The 22,371-nt window shown below is 37.2% G+C and overlaps 1 protein-coding gene and 1 long non-coding RNA gene across 3 annotated transcripts; one reads left to right on the plus strand and one right to left on the minus strand.

Annotated features, from left to right (window-relative positions):
- The first annotated feature begins 1,070 nt into the window (after window positions 1-1,070).
- Window positions 1,071-12,737, plus strand: LOC132902131 (uncharacterized). 2 transcript variants are annotated; one of them, XR_009657024.1, is made up of 6 exons: window positions 1,197-1,396; window positions 1,844-1,917; window positions 2,425-3,597; window positions 4,072-8,736; window positions 9,164-11,373; window positions 12,176-12,737. It is a non-coding gene; the product is annotated as an uncharacterized LOC132902131 (long non-coding RNA). The 2 variants fall into 2 exon arrangements; XR_009657023.1 differs by lacking the exons at window positions 1,197-1,396; window positions 2,425-3,597 and adding an exon at window positions 1,071-1,173 and having other exon boundaries at window positions 12,176-12,496.
- On the minus strand, window positions 4,016-18,162 carry LOC106136749 (synaptic vesicle 2-related protein). Its single transcript, XM_013337390.2, has 11 exons — window positions 18,042-18,162; window positions 15,728-15,889; window positions 14,674-14,836; window positions 14,184-14,305; window positions 13,597-13,835; window positions 12,882-13,039; window positions 12,165-12,270; window positions 11,400-11,581; window positions 10,092-10,190; window positions 9,234-9,361; window positions 4,016-4,159 (listed from the first exon to the last, which is right to left on the minus strand). Exons 1-11 carry the CDS (start codon window positions 18,097-18,099, stop codon window positions 4,077-4,079), a joined length of 1,500 nt encoding a protein of 499 aa, XP_013192844.2. The 5' UTR covers window positions 18,100-18,162; the 3' UTR covers window positions 4,016-4,076.
- Between the last annotated feature and the right edge of the window lie 4,209 nt (window positions 18,163-22,371).

Below are 22,371 nucleotides of genomic sequence, written 5' to 3' on the forward strand. Positions count from 1 at the left end.
ATGAATAGTTTTCCTCGATTTTTTTCGCATTTTCCTTTATTTCTTCATTCCTTAGTTTCAGCGTGATGTTATATAGCCTAAAGCCTTCCTCGATGAATGGTCTATTTAACACAAAAATAATTTTTCAATTCGAACCTGTAGCTCCTGAGATTAGCGCGTTCAATCAAACAAATTCTTCAGCTTTATAATATTAGTATAGATAGAAGGCACCCAAAATCAATTGTAGGGTCAAATAAAAAAATATCGAGCAGTTGTTTCTGACATTAGTAAATAAATAGACAAAATATATTTTAAAAAAATCGTTGTGTTGTATTCTGTTGGATGGATTGACCATAATTCCAATAGTGGTTAGGTTTACCTGCAAAGGTTGCAGAGCTAAGAGAGCTTGCAATCCTGACTCACCCAATCTCTTATTCATGAACAGAATTATTTTCAAATACAAGGTATCACTTATTGACGTCACATCGCTTAAATCTAATTATAACTACTACCGCATGGTCAAAGGCATACCCCGGGCTCCTCGAGAGAGGTGAGGATGCAACCGGGACTAAAGCCAGGAGAAAGAGATTGAGTTGTATTCCAAGGTCATCGCCCTCAATCAAATTGAAATAAATATATTTAAAATATGTATATACATATATAATACATACATACATAAATCACGCCTCTTTCCCGCAGGGGTAGACAGAATCGACATCTTTCCACTTGCTACGATCTCTGCCAACGACTTCCGCATTCATGACTCTCTTTATGTAAATGCGTCAGCTTTGGCTTCTCTCGACCTGACCAAACCATCTCAGCTATCTATTTTCAATTCCAGTTACTATCTTCTTTCACATTAGGTACAATATTCCCTAATTACGCTGTTTCTTATACCTGCCATTAAATTTTAAAGCTACCATAATTAAATCTATATATATTTAATTACTATAATTTAATCATACTCATAAGTCCTCTTTTCATCCGCGTTTATTATATTATTAAGGATACATACACCCAATCTTTAATGTTATTATATAGATATTTATTTAGATAATTAAAAGATTTTGTACTTAACGTCGGATGCAATTTCTTATTTAAATTAAAATTGTTATTTTTCTCTGTTTATATGGAATTGTGATATATTTATATGGTGATAAAAAGAGTTTACAGTAGGCGCTTTAAATGGCGATGGTAAGTATATTTATATCTTTATCATGTGGTTGAGGATATTTTTTCTTTATCATTATGTTAAAACTTGTTTTTTCGTTAATTAATAATGCGTGAATTAATTCAGCAACATGCTTCATCAAAGTCATGGTTTAAAACCCGCTTAGTATTGTACTTGAGACAGAGGCAAATTTTGAGCTTGAAAAATTATTGATATGATTCATACTCGTAGGGAAGCAAAAAAATAGTATTTCGCGAAAATTTTCAAAGTCAATTAAGGGTAACTAGGGCTTATCTCCCGTTCAAATGCCGTGTGGTTCCCTGTCACTATTTGAATCTCAATTCTATCATTAAGCTAAATAGCTGAACGTGGCCATTCAGTCTTTGTTGGCTCTGTATACCCCGCAAGGGATATAGACGTGACCATATGTATGTATGTATGTAATGAAAGAACTCCAGTAAGTACCTTACCTAACTCTATAACTTATTTGGACAAAATCACCACTAACTTTTCGTCTAGTAATTTTCGAGTTTATCGCGAACAGTTTAGACTTAGTTTAATATAACGAGTGATAGCGTTACTTATTTATAGGATACGATCACCACACTAGTTATTTTTTATTTGTATATAAGCAAAGTAATTAAACATCCTTATATTCTGTAGTCCATTAGATACAGTTAACGTGTGTTTAAGGGCCAAGGCGGATGAGTTAATACGCTGCTATTATGGAGATCACGGCAGAAACGAGAGCATGTGCTGGCGACAAGGTAATTCTGCGGGAAAAAATACTTATTTTAGTATAGAATTTATATTAACAGCCCTAACTAGTACCTAAGTAAATATCGTTCAATAAAGGAGCACATTACAAATATAAAGTGCCTTGTGGTTCCCAGCCACCAATAGAAAGAAGAATAGGACGACTAGAGTGGTCCTATTCTTTTTTTCCTTCACGGATATCGTAAAAGGCGACCAAGGGATAGGCTTATAAACTTTCATTTATTTCAAATACATAATTAATACATTTGGTAAATGCCGTCAGACGTCACCTACGACATTTACAGGTAACGATAAAGATGGAGCGCCAGTCTTAAATCATTATCGGTGTTTATAAGTTATCAATCAATGATTTTTCAACTGTATGAAAATATTATGACTCCATTACATCAGTTGTGCAATAATTTTGGCCCGCCTGTTATCGTGTTGACAAAACATTCACGTTTTACATACAAAAGTTCTAAGGGGATTAATGTGTTATCCTTTTATCTTCTTTTCAGCTGTTTATCATTTTTTAAAGCCGATTGGTCTAGTACACCCTGTTCATTATCACACCCGGGTCAGTAACACCATCCGCCCTGTCCTTAGTTGCATTATTAAGCACTTATTTAATCAATAATAATTAAAATTAAAATACAAAAAGAATATTTTTCGCCTGCCACTCAAAAGACGCGTGATTTAGTAGCTGTGCCCGCGACTTCGTCCGCGTGGAATAGTTATTTTGGACATCATTGAAGCCCTTAGGGATGAATAATTTACTCCGTTTTTTTTTCACATTTTCCATTATTTCTTCGCTCCTAAAAGTAACAGCGTGATGTTATATAGCCTAAAGCCTTCCTCGATAAATGGTCTATTTAACACAAAAAGAATTTTTCAATTCGAACCAGTAGTTCCTGAGATATTGTATTGTTAAAAGATTTACGCGTTGGGTAATAAGTAAGTAGGTTTCAAAGTATGTATAAATTATAAGTATTTAAATATATTTACGCCTACAACATTAAGCAACAAATGAAATAAATTCTGTTTGTTCTCCTTTTTTTATTTCAAATAACGTGCTAATGATTTTGTTTATTAAGTTTCTTTTTATATAACCTGTCGTAATGACAAAATATATGAAAATTGAAAGCTGTGCATATCTGTTAAAGATATTTCTAAACATTAAATCTTCATGAGATAAGTCCGCCATTGCAAGAGATTTGTTTCTTTACTTGTACTTACTATTTTCTTGTTACTGTGTAAATTTCTTTGCAATAAAGATATTACGTCAATAAAAAAAGGAAAATTGAAAAGATGGCATGTTATATAACAACGAAACAACAATACCACTAGTATTTGGTATAATAAGCAATTTTAATTTAATCTGCATGAAATACAAACTGTAAAGGATTTACAGAATTTCGTAGGTGAGCGAAATCTACTAAAGTACGCAAAGAGCCTGTAGAGGCATCTTTATCGTGGATTAGTGGTAAGCATGACAATAAAATTCAAATGTTTCCTGTTGCCAAACAAAAATTGATAAATAATCATTATGAAATTCATCAATGAAGAACCATGTTGCCTTTGGGTAAGATAAGATAATGAATTAAGTAGCTGTTGTCGAGGAACTGTGCATCTTTTGCCAAGCGTGGCGCCCGCGTTGACAGGATTTTATTCAATAAGTCCACAGAGCAAAGGTAAAAAGACGACACCCATGGGAACAATATAGACTAGTCCCATTCTTTTTATTTATTAGCGCCGGGAACCACACGGCACAAGTGAAATTATATACATACATACATACATATCGTCACGTCTATATCCCTTGCGGGGTAGACAGAGCCAACATTCTTGAAAAGACTGAATGGCCACGTTCAGCTATTTGGCTTAATGATAGAATTGAGATTCAAATAGTGATAGGTTACTAGCCCATCGCCTAAAAAAGAATCCCAAGTTTGTAAGCCTATCCCTTAGTCGCCTTTTACGACATCCATGGGAAAGAGATGGAGCGGTCCTATTCTTTTTTGTATTGGTGCCGGGAACCACACGGCATACACCGGTTCCCGGTGTGGAATTCCCACATGGAATTACACTATAAATAAAACAAGTGACATCTAGATTAAAAGCTTATAATATATTTAATAGAGATCATCTGTCTTTACATGTTCAAGAACTACTAGCTACCACCGTCCGTGTCCAGGTACCCATCAGGAGTGGTCCCAGAAGGTCGCGGCAGGCAGAAGGTCAATGCAGCACAGGCTGGGAACAAAACTATGTGTTAATAAAAGGCCGCCTGCGACTCAGCCCGCGTTGAATCAATTCAGCGGGTATTTCGGGATAATAAGTAGCCTATATGTTATTCTGGGTCTGGTCTGGGTAAAATTTACTGCTGGCGAAAATGTATTAGATTTTGATCCAGCACATAGTTTATATTCTATTCTAAGTTTAATTAATATTGTGAAGTTGACGTTGTTGAAGAAAATGCTGCAGTGCAGTTTGTAACCGCTTCTTCTGCACTGACGCCTTGGAAGCGGCAGTAAACTTAGTTTTTAAGTAATTTATTTGACGTCAACCAATGTTGTTAAACCATACGTTTTGACAATTATTAAGCGATATATAGTATCCTATATATATAGTAGAATAGTAATTAATAAAAATTTTGAATTTGAATTTTGAGTTGCGTATCTTGTAATATGACGTTATTTTTTTTTTAAGAATAATAAAAGCAGTATAAGCCATAGAATCTCTATGTACACACACATCAGAGTAACAGTCAAACTAAAACTTTTTTTTTTAATAATAAATGCATTAGGCTCCATGGAATTTCTATGGTAGGCATTGTAACAGTTTAATCCCACTAATATTATAAATGCGAAAGTTTGTGAATATGTCAGGATAAGTATGGATGTTTGTTACTCTTTCACGCAAAAATTACTGAACCGATTATGAGGAATTTGGTATGTAGGCAGCTGCAGACCCACAATAACTTATAGGCTACTTTTTATGCCGGAGTTCCCGCGGGATTAACAGGGTTTCCATGCGGACGAAGTCGCGGGCGGCCTCTAGTGATTCAATGAATTTATTCGTAAAACACCATAACAAAAAAAAAACAAAAAAGAATATGTACAAAAATAGACATGAAATATGGTGGTGCTCCCAAAAGGGTACCCCCTCAGCATAATGCTGGCTGTAAACAATATGCTTCACAGCCAACGCTGATCTTCCGTGGGTGGAACAGTTGAACTGCGCTGAAATATCCTGCTTTGCCAAAAAAACACATTTAAATTTTATAACCAAGATACAAGAAGCGTAAATAACCACGTTGCGATACGACACATATCAATGTAATAAAATACAGATTTCTTTTTATAATGCATTGTAATATAAACTTATTTAAATTAGAATTAAACGTGAAAGATAACTGAAAACAATATGATATCGCCCGGCGGGGTATCTGTTGGGAAACCCTAAAGTTATTATGATTGACAAGTTGGTTATTTGAATTAGATATAAATATCAGGTTACTACAATCTATTTCAATAGTGAGCATCAGTTTTGCGTCTAGGTTGAAGAGCGTCCGTGGTCGAATCGGTAAGGTGCCCGGTTAAAATACGTGATGCGCATAAAGGCACAGGTTCAAATCCCACCTCGGTCAGAAACTAATGACTATTTTCGAAGTTATGTACGATCGCGTTCATATCTGCAGTCATAGTTTTAAAATTCTTACGGGTTAAAATAGCGTGCACTGTGGTTCCACTAGATACACACACACATGCATATTTAAAAAGAATAAATATTCCTTCAAATGAATACGGTCTTTAATACCAATGATTACTAAGTAAAACAGTTTATTATTCTATGACATATAACATAACAAAACAGAAAGAGACGGTTATCAACGATGTCCGAACTGGGCCCGATAATTGTCGATCGAGATATCGTCGTCTCTCATTATTTGCATAAGATTTGCCTATAGAGGGAAGCCTGCGACTGCCAGACTTATGTCATTTCAATAAAGTTGAAAGTTTGTCTGCACACGACCCTAACATAGGTAGTGGTTCCTTAGAAAGTTATTGGGTAGCAATTTTATTACTTCGTTTGTGCAAGTGAGATCTAAGATATACTAGATAATCTCGCTTGCTCACACTCGCTTGTTCTAGTTACTAGCGGATTCCGAAGTTATTCAAGGAATTTCTGTCTATTAAAAAAAATATATATTGTTACTGACAATTTTTAATGTTTCAAGGTGCCATTTGAACTAAGTAACTGACTGACTAACTAACTGACTGATATCTAAGAATTACGATACCCGTGTCTTCAAACACGGAAATCAGTAAGAAATATTAAACAAGAGGGAGCAAAATAAAACACTCAATAATTAAAATTAGTAAATTTTATTGAAACAGTTTACCTATAGTTTTGTTTACATATTGATGATTATATAAAGGTATACATACAGCATATTACACTAATTTACCTATCTCCTGTTATTAAGGTTACAGCTTAATTATTCGTTTTCATAAAGAAAAGATATTGAAGCTGTCCTTAAAATACTATCTAAGTAGTAGTTTTAATATAAACTGGCAGAACCTTTCACGCACTATATGGACTCGATACACAGGGTAGTTTTCTTGCACAAATGATATTGCATATCATCAATCGGATAAATACACCGCACAGTTGGTAACATGGTTTCTTGCAGCACTTGCACATAATGAGCAGCTGTAGCGCATCCTGCTATCTACACCTGTTCCCCAGGTCCAGCAGCACTCATCCAGCCCCACATATTTACAGATATGCGTCCAGACTCCATATTTGGCACAATATTTTTTTCTTCATACCGAGTTGCATTTCTTCGCCATAAATGAAGCCTACCGTGTTGCGATGACGTAAACGAACTTTTTGTCCGTAAATATCGCCGTGTTCCAGTCAAAATCCAAATACTGCCGAGCAAATTCTAAATGTTTTTGCTTATTTATTTCGGATAAATACGGCTTTCTTGCTGGCTGTCTGTGGAATAGTCCCTCACGGTGCAAACTCGACGAACAGTAACCACTGATGTGTCGAACTGTTCCGCAAATGTTCTGGTCGGTATGAAGCCATTATTTTCGTACTGTTCCACCATGGATCTTCGCTGTGTGGCGTGTCGCTGTGTTGATTAGCGGACGACGGTCGCTGAGCGGTCGACTTTTTACACTACCCTCTTCTTGATGGCGCGTTACCCAACGCTTAACCGCTTGTTGTTTATTGTGTTATTTGTGTGAATGTGTGAGTGACAGCGGTGACTGCAAGCTATAAAGTTTTGCGAACTATGACTGCAATTATGAACGCGACCGTACATTAGATTAAATACTAACCGATGCTTTTACGGTGGGCGAAAACATCGTGAGGAAACCTACACATTCAAGCAACTGGATGTGGTAACCATGATCTATCTATCCAATTCGGGTTAAGGTTTACCTGCAAAAGGTAGCGGAGGTCAGATGGGGGGGAGTATCTTCGTGTAAAAACCTGACTCTGGGTGAGTCAGGTTTTTACCCAGTTTTTATCCAGGATCTATGGTCAAAGACTTACCCCGGGTTCTTCTCCAAAGTGATGAGGATGCAACCGTCCAAAAAGTTAGGCGTCTACATAGATTCTGGTTGAGCAGGAAAACTTTACTTAATAAATAAATAAGATTTTCATGACTTTTCCAGGGACAATGCATACATTTACTTATAAAAACGCGTGAGTTTTATAAGTAAATGTTAGGTAGGCGAAGACAATATCAACAATATAATTACGTAAAATTATTTGTATATTATTCTAATTACATTATAAAAACGGAGAAAATTGTTATTTTTCCGTAGACATAATTTTTATTGCAAACCGTTTGTTGTGGCATGCTACAGATTCTCTACGTTGCCGGCAGAAGACCAGTGTTGGGAAACGAACTTTATAATCACTCTATAATATTCCGAACAAAAGCATTACTTACAATATAATCTAGGGAATCACGGCGGACGACCCTTAACAATAAAATAAAAAAGTGTGCCACATTAGTAATTCTATGGAATTAAATGACCTTTCTGGGCAACGGATTTAGTAGAATTTTTAAACTATTTAAATTAGAAAATGCGTGGCATTTTTTGCATTTATATTGACTTAGTATATTGCCCTGACAATTTTATAGTGATGCAAGAGTTATCAGTTTCGTTGAACAAAACGTGACATGACCACGTGTTGATAGCACTTACCTCTAATTTTTTACACTTTGTAAATAAGTTAAAGCAATTAATCTTTGTAATAAAAGTAATAAATAACAATTCTGGCTGTAAGTGAGAATTAAAAACGTTACAGAATAAATAATTCATAGATAGAAACATACTTGTTTATAGATAAATAACTAATATGTACCTAATATAGTAATCTAAAGTAATATTATTTATAATTATCTGTGTAATAAATAAATAAACATAGCATTAAATTCCAAAATACCGTTTTACTAACTGATTAAGTACGTATAACTTCTAATTTATTTTATTTTAGACAAATTATGTACCTTATGGAAAAAAAACCCACTTATAAGCCGCGAGTATTCATTTTTAAAATAATTTATCAGTTTACATGTATATCTTAGCTGCTGAACGTGATAAAGCCATGCACACATTATATGCAGCTGACGACGGGAGAGAGAGCACACATTATGATAGAATAATCACTATTTATTGCGATCAAAATATTGATACAATGACGCATTGGGTTCTACATAATAATATAAATATTTGCAAGTGTTGTTTTGATCGTTTGTAAGAGGTTATCGCGCAATACTGGGAGGTTGAAGACAAAGATTTTTGGTAAGTAATTATACCTAATTAATTAGTCTTAGCAACAAGATCCAATGATCTTTTATAATATGTAGTTATTTTGCTTTTGGATTTAAAACGCCATTATTATTTCGCTTCCACTTGAGATGCAATTTTAAACTGTACATAATTAATTGATCTTTTGAATAAAATGCATGTAAGTAAATTTTAAACTGACACCGGATTATTTATCAGATTGCTTTTTTCTAAAAGTTGACTGGTAGAAAATGCTACTATAGCATTGTACCTTTGAGGCTCAATAGAGAATCAATGAAGATTTACATAACGGTCCTGACCACATTAAAGTCATGTAGTTTTTCGGAATGTAACACGCATTGAGTGGATCTCAGGCCCGGTTTATCAAATTCAAACCTGTTTTGTTCTGAGTTCAAATAAACTATTTTTCTTTTTTTTCTAGACTGGTATGGTGGAAGGTGAAACAGAGAGAGAGAGTTTTTAGGATTACAAGTCAGAAAATATGAACCTACCAAACAGTAATACGCTGAAACCATAGAAGGTTGATGTGCAGGCCACAGCTAGGAGGTACCCGGCCGCGTTGGCTCCCACCACAGAGCCCAGTCGGCCGAACATTAGCACTGCACCCACGGCTGTGCCCCTGTTGGCAAAAGAATTCACGTTATAAAATATTTGAATTATTTTGAAATAATTTCAATTCAATTTCAAATTGGGAGATGCGCGGGCGCTCAAGTCATTATTCTTTTTTGTTAACATATTTTAAAAACAGAGTAAGCTTACTCACTTAGGGAATCGGAATAATATACATATATTATGTCAAGTCTTCCCTTACGGGGTATACAGAGCCAAAAATATGGATACCTAAGTCTCTAAAGGTCATGCTTAGCCTAATACTAGAATTGAGTTTAAGATAATGACAGGTCGTAAACATAAAGCATTAGATAACTTTAAGATAATATTAATTACTAGCTGTGCCCGCGACTTCGTCCGCGTGGAATAGTTGTTTTGGGCATCATTGAAGCCCTCAAGGGTGAATAATTTTCCTCGTTTTTTCACATTTTTCATTATTTCTTCGCTCCTAATAGTTGCAGCGTGATGTTATATAGCCTTCTTCGATAAAATACAACACAAAAATAATTTTTCATTTCGAACCAGTAGGTAGTACTGAGATAATAAATAAGCGCGTTCAAACAAACAAACTCTTCAGCTTTATAACATTAGTATAGATGTATGATCTAATAATATGGTAATTCATAGTTGGGCACTAACAAAGAGATTAAGAAGAAAATCAGGAGAGACACTGCAAGTTTATAAGTAATTTTGTGTAACATAGTTATTCATTCAGTGATAAGAACACTGAAGATACTAACCTCAATCTTGTCGGGAACAAATGTATCGTGTACGCAGTGAGCGGGCCGATCCCCAGGGATGTTAATTGCAGACCAGACATCGCCACTCCTGCCACCATCCTAAACAAAGGCCACGTTTTTTAGAATATAAACAGATAACAACCTTATTGCTTTACTTTAGTGCCGTGTGGTTCCCGGCACCTATACAAAAAAAGAATAGGACCACTCCATCTCTTTCCCATGGGTGTCGTAAAAGGCGACTAAGGGATAGGCTCACAAACTTGGGATTCTTTTTTAGGCAATGGGTTGCAACCTGTCACTATTTGAATCTCAATTCTATCATTAAGCCAAATAGTTGAACGTGACCGTTCAGTCTTTTCGGGACTGTTGGCTCTGTCTACCCCGCAAGGGATATAAACGTGACCATATGTATGTATGTATGAAACACCTTATTGGAATATTGAAGCTGCAAGAGATAGACTTAATCGTCATCGTATTAAACTCAACATCAACAACATAACATCATATAGGCATGTCTATATCCCCCGCGGAGAAGATAGAAATGACAGTCTTGATAATACTGAAATATCACGTTCAGCCGTATGGCTTCATGACGGAATCGAGATGCAAATAGTGACAGGTTGCTAGCCCATCCCCACAAGAAGAATCCCAAGAATATAAAGCCCATTCGGAATGGGCTGAATGAAAGTAAAAGTCATGTCATAAAAGGCGACTACGGAATGGTCTTTTATGACATGACTTGTACTTTCACTGGCACATCCAATCTAGATTGGGTTAAGAGACGTCGAACCCGGGAATAACCCAGGAAGACCATTTATACAGGGTGACTTTTAATTCAACTGCATAAATTTAACTGTTAAGTGTACTCATCTAAAGGATATTTGAAAACTTTAAAAGAAAAATATCGGTTCATATTTCAGAAAGTACGAAAAAAAATAAAAGAATCAAAATCCATGATCCTAAATACGTCATATCACCCCGGCCGGCGGAAAAGCGACGCGTAAGATTCAGAGGTCAACAACACAATTCATTCAGCTGAGCGATCTCGACAACTCTGTACTGTACTTGATCTTGATACTAGAAAAATAATTTATTTTTCAGACATTTATTTACATGTTTAGTTTTAATTTCTCTTTGTAATATTGTTCTTTAATAAAGCGTGTGACGTAGTTTTTGAGGGTTTTTTTAATGTGAAAATGATGACGTTTAATTTAAATAAAAATAGGCTCAAACGGCTCAGAAGCATGGGTATAGTCTATCACCACCACCCTGTATTGCTCAGGTATGTATTTTTTTTTGTGACATTACCTGTTCCTCTCCAATACTGACACGAGGCAAGTGACGCCGACCACAACAAACATCCCGGTGAGCTGGTTCCTCTTGTCTATGGGACACAAGCTGATGGTCAGCACCACTACGCCATAGACAACGGTCGTCACCAACATGACCATGAAAGCCTCGTGTGATATCTTGTCTATGCATGTGTTTGTCTGGAAAAAAAAAACAGTGAGCTACTTTTTCTTGCTTATGGTACCTGCTGATGATCAGCACCACTAAGCTATAGGTTCCCGGCACTAATACAAAAAGAATAGGACCACTCCATCTCTTTCCCATGGATGTCGTAAAAGGCGACTAAGGGATAGGCTTAATAACTTGGGTTTCTTCTTTTAGGCGATGGGCTAGCAACCTGTCACTATTTGAATCTCAATTCTATCATTAAGCCAAATAGCTGAACGTGGCCAGTCTTTTCAGTCTTTTCAAGACTGTTGACTCTGTCTACCCCGCAAGGGATATAGACGTGACCATATGTATGTATGTAAGCTATAGACAACAGTAGTCACTTGCAATGTCAACACTTATTTATGCCTTACGATTTGAATTGAGTCAACAAAAAGACTGTAAGGCCACGTGTGACAGGTTGCTAGCCCATCGCCTAATAGAAAGAATAAAATAAAGAAGAACCCCAAGTTTTCTTTTTTTTGGACGAGATGTGCCTGAACTCGTGACCTCCACAATGTGCATGAGAAGACTCACTACATTAATATTTTTACAGACAGAACAATAGTTATTTACCGTATTGCCAGGTTGGTTCATGGTGAGGCAGATGGCGCCTTCTTGGTCAGAGTCCGTCATGACCCTATTGATGGTGTCCGCTGCGAACAGGAACAAGCCATTCAACCTGGAAGTTTACATTGTTTCTTTAAAAATAATTATAAACATAAAATAATGATAGACATACCTAACTAAATATTTTAGTTGAAAAGATTATTGGCAAAATGATGACGATATAATCTGATGTGCACTGGACTCATTGACGCCATTTTGAGTGACAGACTCAAAATGGAAACTATTCAACCCATGAATCCGAGAATAATCGTAAGGAAGCGTCAATAAAATATACAATATTATGTAATGTTCATTCATTAAGTACACCTCATTTGGAATAGATGGTTTTGGTACATTTTTTTAACCCAAAATAACAGTAAAATCTCACATTTCCAATAGACAAAAGTTTTTTTTTAAATAGAAAGCCATATTATCATACTTATCTAGTCAACGGGATACGAAACCTTATTCATAAAAATAAACTCATAGAGCAGTCTTCAGTGATTTATTGAGGTTCACAAGTCGGTAAAGGGCAATATGGTTAGTATAGTCATCGCGCGAAAACTATCGCTGTCCCGTTTCAAGTCATAATAAAAAGCGTAACAGCGATAGTTTTTCGTGCAATAAACATGGCTTTGTGTATTTGTCAATCTTCCCATTAACATAAACGGAAAAAGGACTTACAATGAAAACGCTCCGAACATAAGAAAACCGCAAATAGCAAGCCATTTGAAGTGCGGAGGCTTTAGGAACTCTGTGTAAGTGTGTTTTTTAGGTTCAAGGGACCTTAACCCGTCTACCAGCTGTAGTACGCCTTTATCTTCGTTCCTCAGTGATGTTACCTGGGTAAAATCATAACGCATTCAAATAAATTATAGGAACGTATACGAATACTGTCATAAATTGGTTTTCATATTTATACAATACATACATATAGTCACGTCTATATCCCTTGCGGGGTAGACAAGGCCAAGAGTCCTGAAGAGACTGACAGGCCACGTTCAGCTGTTTACTGCTGCTGCTTTATGATAGAATTGAGATTCAAATAGTGACAGGTTGCTAGCCCATCGCCTAAAATAAAAATAAGTTTAAAAGCCTATCCCTTAGTCGCCTCTTACGACATCCGCGGGAAATGAGATTGTGTGGTCCTATTCTTTTTATGTTGGTGCCGGGATCCACACGGAATTTTTCATATTTATTGTAACAAATTTATGGTAATTTAAACGTTTTGTGGAAACCATGCACATTTCATGTAGCTTTAATTAAAAAGTAATAAATTGCTTCCAATGCTGAAGAGAGACATAAAGAATCTGAACCTTATGTTATCACCTTCCTTCTTATGATACGAGATTTACAAGAAATAATGATGGTTTTTGTAACATTATATGGTCCTACTTACACAATAATTTTTCCAAGACAGCCCCGTGTTTACAGCATATATCTTCCTCAACACTTCCAAAGCCTGTCTCCTCCTGCCCTTCGCCATTAGGAACTTGGGGCTCTCGTGCGCACGCGCAGTCCAGGCTGCAGTCAGGATGAGAGGTACCGCGTACGCTATGGTGAGAACCCGCCATGGACGGAGCGTCAGCGATCCAAGGTCGTATCGGAAATCGTTTGATAGAACTGCCCAGGCGATAACTGAAATGTTTTTAATATTGTCTTAATTTATGGTTTCTGAGAGGGTATAAAAGTAATTTCCTTGTGGATGTCGTGGTAGAGTAAAGAACAACAGAAAATAACATCTTAAAATTCACAAGAAATAACCGACTATCTATATTAATATTATAAAGCGGAAGTGTTTGTTTGTTTGAACGCGCTAATCTCAGGAACTAAATCGAATTGAAAAATTATTGTTGTGTTTAGTAGACGCGATTTAAGGATCTTCTCTCTGGCTATAGTCCCGGTTGCTTTCTGAACTATCTGAAGAAGAGTTCGCGGCACGCCCTCGACCATGGACTGGGTGATTTATGGATAACCAGTACTTACTAGGGCTGAAAGTAGAAGACATCATGAGCAGCCCATTACAGATGAGTACCACGGTGTCCCGTCTCCCTCGAGGAATGAGCTCTCCGGCGTATGCCCAACCCAGCGACGAAGGGCAAGCCAGGCTGGAAAGTAGATAAAATTAACATACATACTTGTAATCACGTCTATATCCCTTGCGGGGTAGACAGAGTCAACAGCCTTGAAAAGACTGATAGGCCACGTTCAGCTTTTTGGCTTAATTATAGAATTGTGATTCAAATAGTGGCAGGTTGCTAGCTCATCGCCTAAAAGAAGAATGCCAAGTTTATTAGTCTATCCTTTAGTCGCCTTTCACGATATCCATGGACAGATATGGAGTGGTTCTATTCTAAAGTGCCAGATACCACACGGCATATTACCTATATGCATGTATGTATTATCAACGTTCGTGAATAAGGCGGCGGGTCAGTCTGAAAAAGTAAATTTTGTCTTACGATTTTAGTAGACTTACAAAAGTGAACCCGCGAACTTGCAAATCGCGAAGCTGGACAAGTTGGGCATGAAGGCGGCCAGCAGACAGATGGTGCCGGCCATAGCCGAGGAGAACTGCAGCACTGGCTTCCGACCCAGGGTGTCAGCTGCGCGCCCCCACATCGGAGCTGTCAGTATAATGCCTGTGAAACAGAATTTCATACATATGGTCACGTCTATATCCCTTGCGGGGTAGACAGAGCCAACAGTCTTGAATAGACTGAATGGCCAGCCAGGTTCAGCTATTTCGCTTAATGATAGAATTGAGATTCAAATAGTGACAGGTTGCTAGCCCATCGCCTAAAAAAAGAATCCCAAGTTTGTAAGCCTATTCCTTAGTCGCCTTTTACGACATCCATGGGAAAGAGATGGAGTAGTTCTATTCTTTTTTGTGTTGGTGCCGGGAACCACACGGCACTAAACAGAATTTACTGTTTACATTTTATTGTTTTACATTTTTCATGCATATTCGACGATATTGGGTACTCCTAATACGCACTTACACTGACTAACATGTTAATCAATCTTAAATAAATAAATAAACATATACGCGACAAATTACACAGATCGAGTTAGCCTCGTAGTTAGTTCGAGACTTGTGTTACGAGATAGGTACTAACTCAACGATACTGTGGCGACATCTATAACGCCACATGTTACAACAATAAAAATAAAGTCACGCGACGCTATCAGTCAAAAACAGTGAAAAACCTAAATCGCGCAAGCAAAGATTTAACGGATAAGAGCATATATAAAACCTCCGACACAAAATCGTCTGTCGCGCGGTTCTTCAATCATAACACCTAGCTTGGCGGGAGATCTTCCCTTTGGTGGCGGTCGAGCCGAATCATGGCTTCCGCTACAATACTATAATTTATAATAAATACTTATATAGATAAACATCCAAGACCCCAGGACAATCAGAAAAGATCTTTTTCTCATCACACCCTGGCCGGGATTCGAACCTGGAACCTCCGGTGTCACACACAAGCGTACTACCGCTGCGCCACAGAGGCCGTCAAACCCAATCTTACCTATGTTAGGAACCGAAGTCATTATCCCCTTAATAGTGTCAGGCAGGTCAAGATCGCAGGCGGCTGCCGGCAAGACGAAGGCAGTGCCGACAATCTCCAGCATTGCCGAGCATAATGAGAACAGCATGAGAGCGCAGTGGAACACCTGGTACTTGCCAGAACCTGATGAAAATTAAACAAATATGTGATGTATCCATAAATAATAGGATTACTCTTTTGCCAGGAATAATAGGATTTACTAAGTGCCGTGTGGTTCCCGGCACCAATACAAAAAAGAATACTCCATCTTTTTCCCACTCTCCACTCCATCTTTTTCCCATAGATGTCGTGAAAGGCGACTAAGGGATAGGCTTACAAATTTGGGATTCTTTTTTAGGCGATGGGCTAGCAACCTGTCACTATTTGAATCACAATTCTATCGTTAAGCCCAATAGCTGAACGTGGCCATTCAGTCTTTTCAAGACTGTTGGCTCTGTCTACCCCGCAAGGGATATAGACGTGACCATATGTATGTATGTATGTTTGTTCATGCGCCTGAACACACAGGCTGGCAACATTAAAGAAAGGACTCTTCCTTCCTTTTTACCTCTTCCACGTAAGAGTACGTCTTTCCACATTATAAAATTGTTTTATAATATTTTTCGGTCACAATAAACGCAGTGCAGTATTTAAAGTTTTATTTCATTGTTCCGGACGGCTCGGAGACACACCAAAATATATCAAGTCTTCACCTCTTTTTGGGAAGTCAGATCCAACAGGTTCAAAAATATTAAGAACCGAAGTCAATATTACTTTAATAGTGACAGGCAGTTTATTATTGCAGGCGGCTGCCGACAAGACCAGGGCAGTGCCGGCAATAGAATAGAATAGATTTATTTTCAAAATTGGATACAAGGTATACTACTATTACTCCAAAGCGCATGTGTAGAAGTAGCAGCGGAAAGAACTACACTGGAGCATTTTTACCGGACGTCGAATTCTCCAGCATGGCTACTGCATTCTCATGCAGTGGTAGGTACACCTGTTACTTGCCAGAAACCTGAGGTCATTTATAAAGCAATTGCACACATAACATTTATAAAGCAATTGCACACATATGTATACGTTAAGAAATGATTGTTGAAATAATAATCTCATCCTAATCCCAGCTAATATTAATGCGAAAGTAAGTTTATCTGTTTGTTTTTTTTTTTGTCATTCTTTAACGAGTTACCGCTTCTTTAACAAGATTTGACAATTATTAAGCGATATGAAGTATCCTATTAATGAATAAAAATTTTGAATTTTGTTTTTTTTTTATTTTGAGTTATCTGCTGAGCGAATTTTCGTACGAATAAATGACAATCTGAAGAGGGACATAGGGTACTTTTCATCCCAATAATAACTATAGTAAAAACCTGTATTATTTTGTAGATGGCGCTAAATTCTCGCGTTAAAGTTAGTAAATAAATGGTGAAAGTGGCGAATGCATTGCCACCGCATCGCATCGAAACTGCACAGTCGCTGCGCCAAAAACTAATCATAGGAAGCACTTTTTTGACGCATGTACCTATGAAAATTTGGAGAATTAATAATCAAAGTGCCCGCTATCTCCTAAACTCTCTTATATTGCAAAAACCACACGGCACAGACGAAAACGTTCGAAAAGATTTTAATGGCATTAACAAGAATCGAGGTATCAATGTGAGATAAGGCAGTGCCGACAATCTCCAGCATTGCCGAACATACTTAATGAAAACAGCATGAACCATGATGCAGATGAAAGTACTTAAAACATCATGTATCCTTTGTGGGGTAGACAGAAAAACAGTCTCACAAAGATTCTTAGGTCACATTCAACTGGATGAATTCATTTTGAAATTGAGATTCAAATAATGGCCCGTAAAAAAGTTCCAAGATTATGCCCACGCTTGATTGACATCTGCGTAAGAAGAGTATGTGCAGCTAGTACACACTATGTTTTGTTTATCTAATGCGCATTTCCTTAATCACCTATTACGATATCCGTGGCAAAGATGGAGTGGTCGTATTCAAGTTTTACTTATCAGAGCCTGTGCATATTTATATAGCAATTACACATATCGGTGTAAAATGGTAAAAAATAAAAAGGTGCTCTCGACTTGGAGCTTGGACACGTTATCTTAGTTAGATTTATCACCAAATTTTAAAAAAATCACTTATGGAATTGTCAACAAGTGCAAAAACCGCGTGGGTCACCATAATCGATGTGTCCTGGCCTCTTAAGACATTCACAGCACCTACACGGACTTATTCTAAAAATGGCGGGAATCGCACGTTGCCCGTATAACCTTACCAGCTAAATCCAAAGCCTCTTCCAAATCTGTTTCAATGTAATCCAAATCTATCTTCATTGCGATTATATCACTTCACTTTTTTACACAAAACATTGATTGATATAATATAATAGATAATTAAATAATACAGAAGTTTTAGATGCAGGAAAAGACTTGCTTTCTCTCGGCACACCGTTAAACTAACTTATAAACTTACTTATTGTTTAACTTAGGAATATAACTATACAGATGGACTTTTGGATAGACAAACAGAGGACAATCGTAAGATAATTAGTGTAAGATGTAGATTTGTCTCATTGGCTCCTAATGATTTCGTTGTAATCAGATGTTTACACAATTAGCTGCAATGTTGTAAATGGCCCAGAGATGTAAAATAATTGTATAGCCAGAAGGGCTAAAAAACTTAGGATTCTTCTTGTAGGTGATGGGCTAGCAACCTGTCACTATTTGAATTTCAATTCTATCACTAGGCACTACAGCTGAACGTGACCTTTCAATCTTTTCAAGACTGTTGGCACTGTCTACCCCACACGGGATATAGACGTGATTATGTATACCTGAAGCCCAATAAATTTAATAGCTTTTTGGTCATTAATATATTTTTTACTTTATACAAAATACTTAGTAGAAATATTTTCTTATATCTTAAAGAGTGGTGTATGTAATTTTAATAACGACCATGTGTTGTACCATGTGACTTATTTTATCACTACTATTGGAGTTAGCTACCATTTGTGTATTTACAGTATACATGCGCCGGCGCATCTTATCACTAACAGACGTCACGCACCTCCGTGGAAATTACTTCGCAAACAAAAAAACCGGCCTAATGCGTATCTAAGTACGAGAAAGATTTAAAAAGATCGTAACAAGTAAGAGCTATAATATATAATAAGCCAAGTGGTGCTGACAGAGCAGAATAGTACATACATACATAAAATCACGCCTCTTTCCCGGAGGGGTAGGCAGAGACTACCTCTTTCCACTTGCCACGATCTCTGCATACTTCCTTCGCTTCATCCACATTCATTACTCTCTTCATGCAAGCTCTTCGGTTTCGGGTACTCTTGACCTGACCCTTTACCAGGACGTCGAAGTAGAATAGTACCACCCCATATCTTCCCCTGGGTATCGTAAGAGGCGATTGAGGGATTCAGCGGGATGTGGGCAAGAGTGCCTCCTACGCTGATATGACAACATAGTTCAGAATCAAAAGACACTGCGGTCACAAACCCGCATGCTCAGCGTGATGACTATGGGTTAAACCCCTCTTTTTTTGGGGAGGTCCAGCATTGGACTTTTATGGGCTGTTAAGAAAGAACTAAAATACCTATCTGTGTGTGTAGATTTCCTGCCTTATCGTTAGACCATCAATTGGCAATTGAAATACTAAAGCACTGAAAATGTTAGTATCCTGACATAACAGTGTGATTCTCAGCAGAGTAGACTAGAAAGTGCCGTGTGGTTCCCGGCACCAATAAAATAAAGAATAAAAAAGAATAGGATAGGAGGAATATAGATATAGAAAGAAAATAATAGGACCACTTCCTCTCATTCCCATGGATGTCGTTAAAGGCGACGAAGGGATAGGTTTATAAGCTTGAGATTCTTCTTTTAAGCGATGGGCTAGCAAACTATTCCTAGTCGATTCTAAATTCTGCCATGAAGCCAAACCGCTGAACGTGGCTAATCAGTATTTTTAAGACTCTTGGCTCTGTCTACGCCGCATGGGATATAGACGTGGATATGTAGACTAGAAACTCAAAAAATATGTATCTGTAAACGTCGTAAAAACCGAATTTTGTGGAGATCTGACGACATTCGTTCTGTATAAAAAAACCTAGGTTTTCTAGTGAACCCTAGGTTCTGAAGCAACACGGTTATAATTGCAAGCAGGAACATAATCTCACTCAGATGATAAGTAGTGCGTAACTGGCCATGCGCATACGCAATGTCAATTGAATGTATGTGAACGAGAAAACATCGGTCAAGAAAGCGTGCCTTGTAGTGTATCGTATGGGGTAGACAGAGCCAAAAGTCTCGAAAAGACTGAATGAAAGCCACGTTGTTTTATGAATTAAGATGGCATTGTGATTCAAATAATGAAGTGTTGCTGGCCGATTGCCTTCAAGAAGAATTCCAACTTTATTAACCACAAGAGGCCGCCCCCGACTTCGTCTGCGTGGAATCAATTCTGCGGGAACTCCGGGATAAAAAGAAGCCTATTCATGGTCTTCAGCTACCTACATACCAATTTCATCGTAATCGGTTCAGTAGTTTTTGCGTAAAAGAGTAACAACCATCCGTACTGACATCTTGATATACTCACAAACTTTCGCATTTATAATACTAGTATCCTATTAGAAGGTTTTCGTTGATCATCTTTTACGACATCCACGTGAAAGAAATATATATATTTGTTGATAATATTATATTTGCTATTGCCTCAGTGTTTAAATTTTCTTACACAAATATTAGTGAAGATTTATGAATTATTTGTTACGATAAAAGTGGAATTATCTAAGTAAGGGATGAAGCGAAAGAGTGAAAGTCCTAAATGCCGAGAACCACACGATTCATAAAGATAGGGAAGAGATAGAGTTTCTAATAATTAGAGATCGGATAATCGGATGCATATTTACCTAAACTAATATTTTGTCTAAGAAAGTATGGAGGCGGATTCTTGCTTTCGGGATTCGAATTATTTTGAATCCCGGTAATTTTATTAAACAAGAAATTGAAACATATCGTATATTAGGTATGATAAACACCTTTATAAACATAAGTGATGGATGATCATATTTATTAAAAAATTACCTACCTACTGGCATTCCAGAATTATACCGCGTGATTTTTTAGTCAGTACAAAAACATAATTAGAACATTAAGTGTATCAATGCCGAATCCCGGATTTTTTGAGGTACAGAAGTACGTTCCATACTTACTAACCCAACACCCCAACTTTAGGTAAATATGCATCCGAATATCCGATCTCTGCTAATAATACTACCGCAATTCGAAGATCGCACCATAAAAATAATTCATTGTTATGCGCCACAAGGCCACAAGCACGCTATGCGCTGACTCTTTCTGAGAACAGAGTATTTTTTTCATTGAGTATAATATTATATTTATATTATACATACATATGTTGTTACATAAAATCACGCCTTTTACCCGGAGTAGTAGGTAGGTAAAGATTACATCTTTCCACTTGCCACGATCTCTGCATACTTCCTTCTCTTCATCCACATTCATATATTATATATTGACCTATTTATATATTCTTATATTCCTACAAAGAGTGTTACGCCACCATAACCTTAATTTTAAGTGCAGTATAGTTTCGCATCAAGGCATCAAAGGCATCCGCGGAAGACCAGCGTCTCGGCTTTCACTGTGATATTTGTAGATCTACATACATACCTACATATAATCACGTCTATAGCCCTTGCGAGGTAGATAGAACCAACAGTCTTGTAAAGACTGATAGGCCACGTTCAGCTATTTGGCTTTAAGATAGAATTGAGATTCAAATAGTGACAGGTTGCTAGCCCATCGCCTAAAACAAGAATCCCAAGTTTATAAGCCTACCCCTTAGTCGCCTTTTACCACATCCATGGGAGAGAGATGGAGTGGTCCTATTCTTTTTTCTATTGGTGCCGGGAATCACACGGCACTTGTAGATCTAAATTGTCATATTTTTAACGAGAGGCCGCCCTCGACTTCGTCCGCGCGTAAATCGTATCATAACTTAACAATCAATCCCGTGGGAACTCCGGGATAAAAAGCCTATATGTTATTCCGGGTCTTCAGCTACCTACATATCAAATTTCATCGTAATCTGTTCAGAAGTTTTTGCGTGAAAGACTAACAAACATCCATACTGACATACTCACAAACTTTCGCATTCATAATATTAGTAGGATGTGTTCTATGTATTTTGTACCAAATAAACAATTTTTCTTTCTTTCTTTCTAATCATTACACCAGCTGGAGAACTTGGGTGCGATTTTGTGAGTTTTCGTTGTTGTATACTTTGCTAAGAAGAACCTGACGTCCTACAGGACCAGGATCCAGTAGTGGTAAAGAAGCGACTACCGTCCTTCAACCGTGATCCTCATAAGAAATCCTAACCCAATATCTATTAAGCCATGGTAGCCATCCCCTGAACAAGTGACGCTACACACCAGCACGTACTAGAAATTACCACAGATAAAGAAAAACACAAACAAGTTACGCTATCTTTACCCCCTGCGAGAATTTATATTTAGTTTGCAAACATGTGCATCCTTTTACAAACTAGCAAATACGACTATCTGCTATTAT

The sequence above is a fragment of the Amyelois transitella genome, chromosome 10 (assembly GCF_032362555.1).
Source record: "Amyelois transitella isolate CPQ chromosome 10, ilAmyTran1.1, whole genome shotgun sequence".
NCBI lineage: Eukaryota > Metazoa > Arthropoda > Insecta > Lepidoptera > Pyralidae > Amyelois > Amyelois transitella.

Excerpts from the sequence above, each read along its gene's own strand:
- LOC106136749 (XM_013337390.2), bottom strand. The coding sequence starts at position 18,099 with ATGAAGATAGATTTGGATTACATTGAAACAGATTTGGAAGAGGCTTTG. Across the intron at positions 14,837-15,727 it reads GACTTCGGTTCCTAACATAG|GCATTATACTGACAGCTCCG; the intron begins GTAAGATTGGGT and ends TCTGTTTCACAG. Across the intron at positions 13,836-14,183 it reads GTCTTCTACTTTCAGCCCTA|TTATCGCCTGGGCAGTTCTA; the intron begins GTAAGTACTGGT and ends AAAACATTTCAG.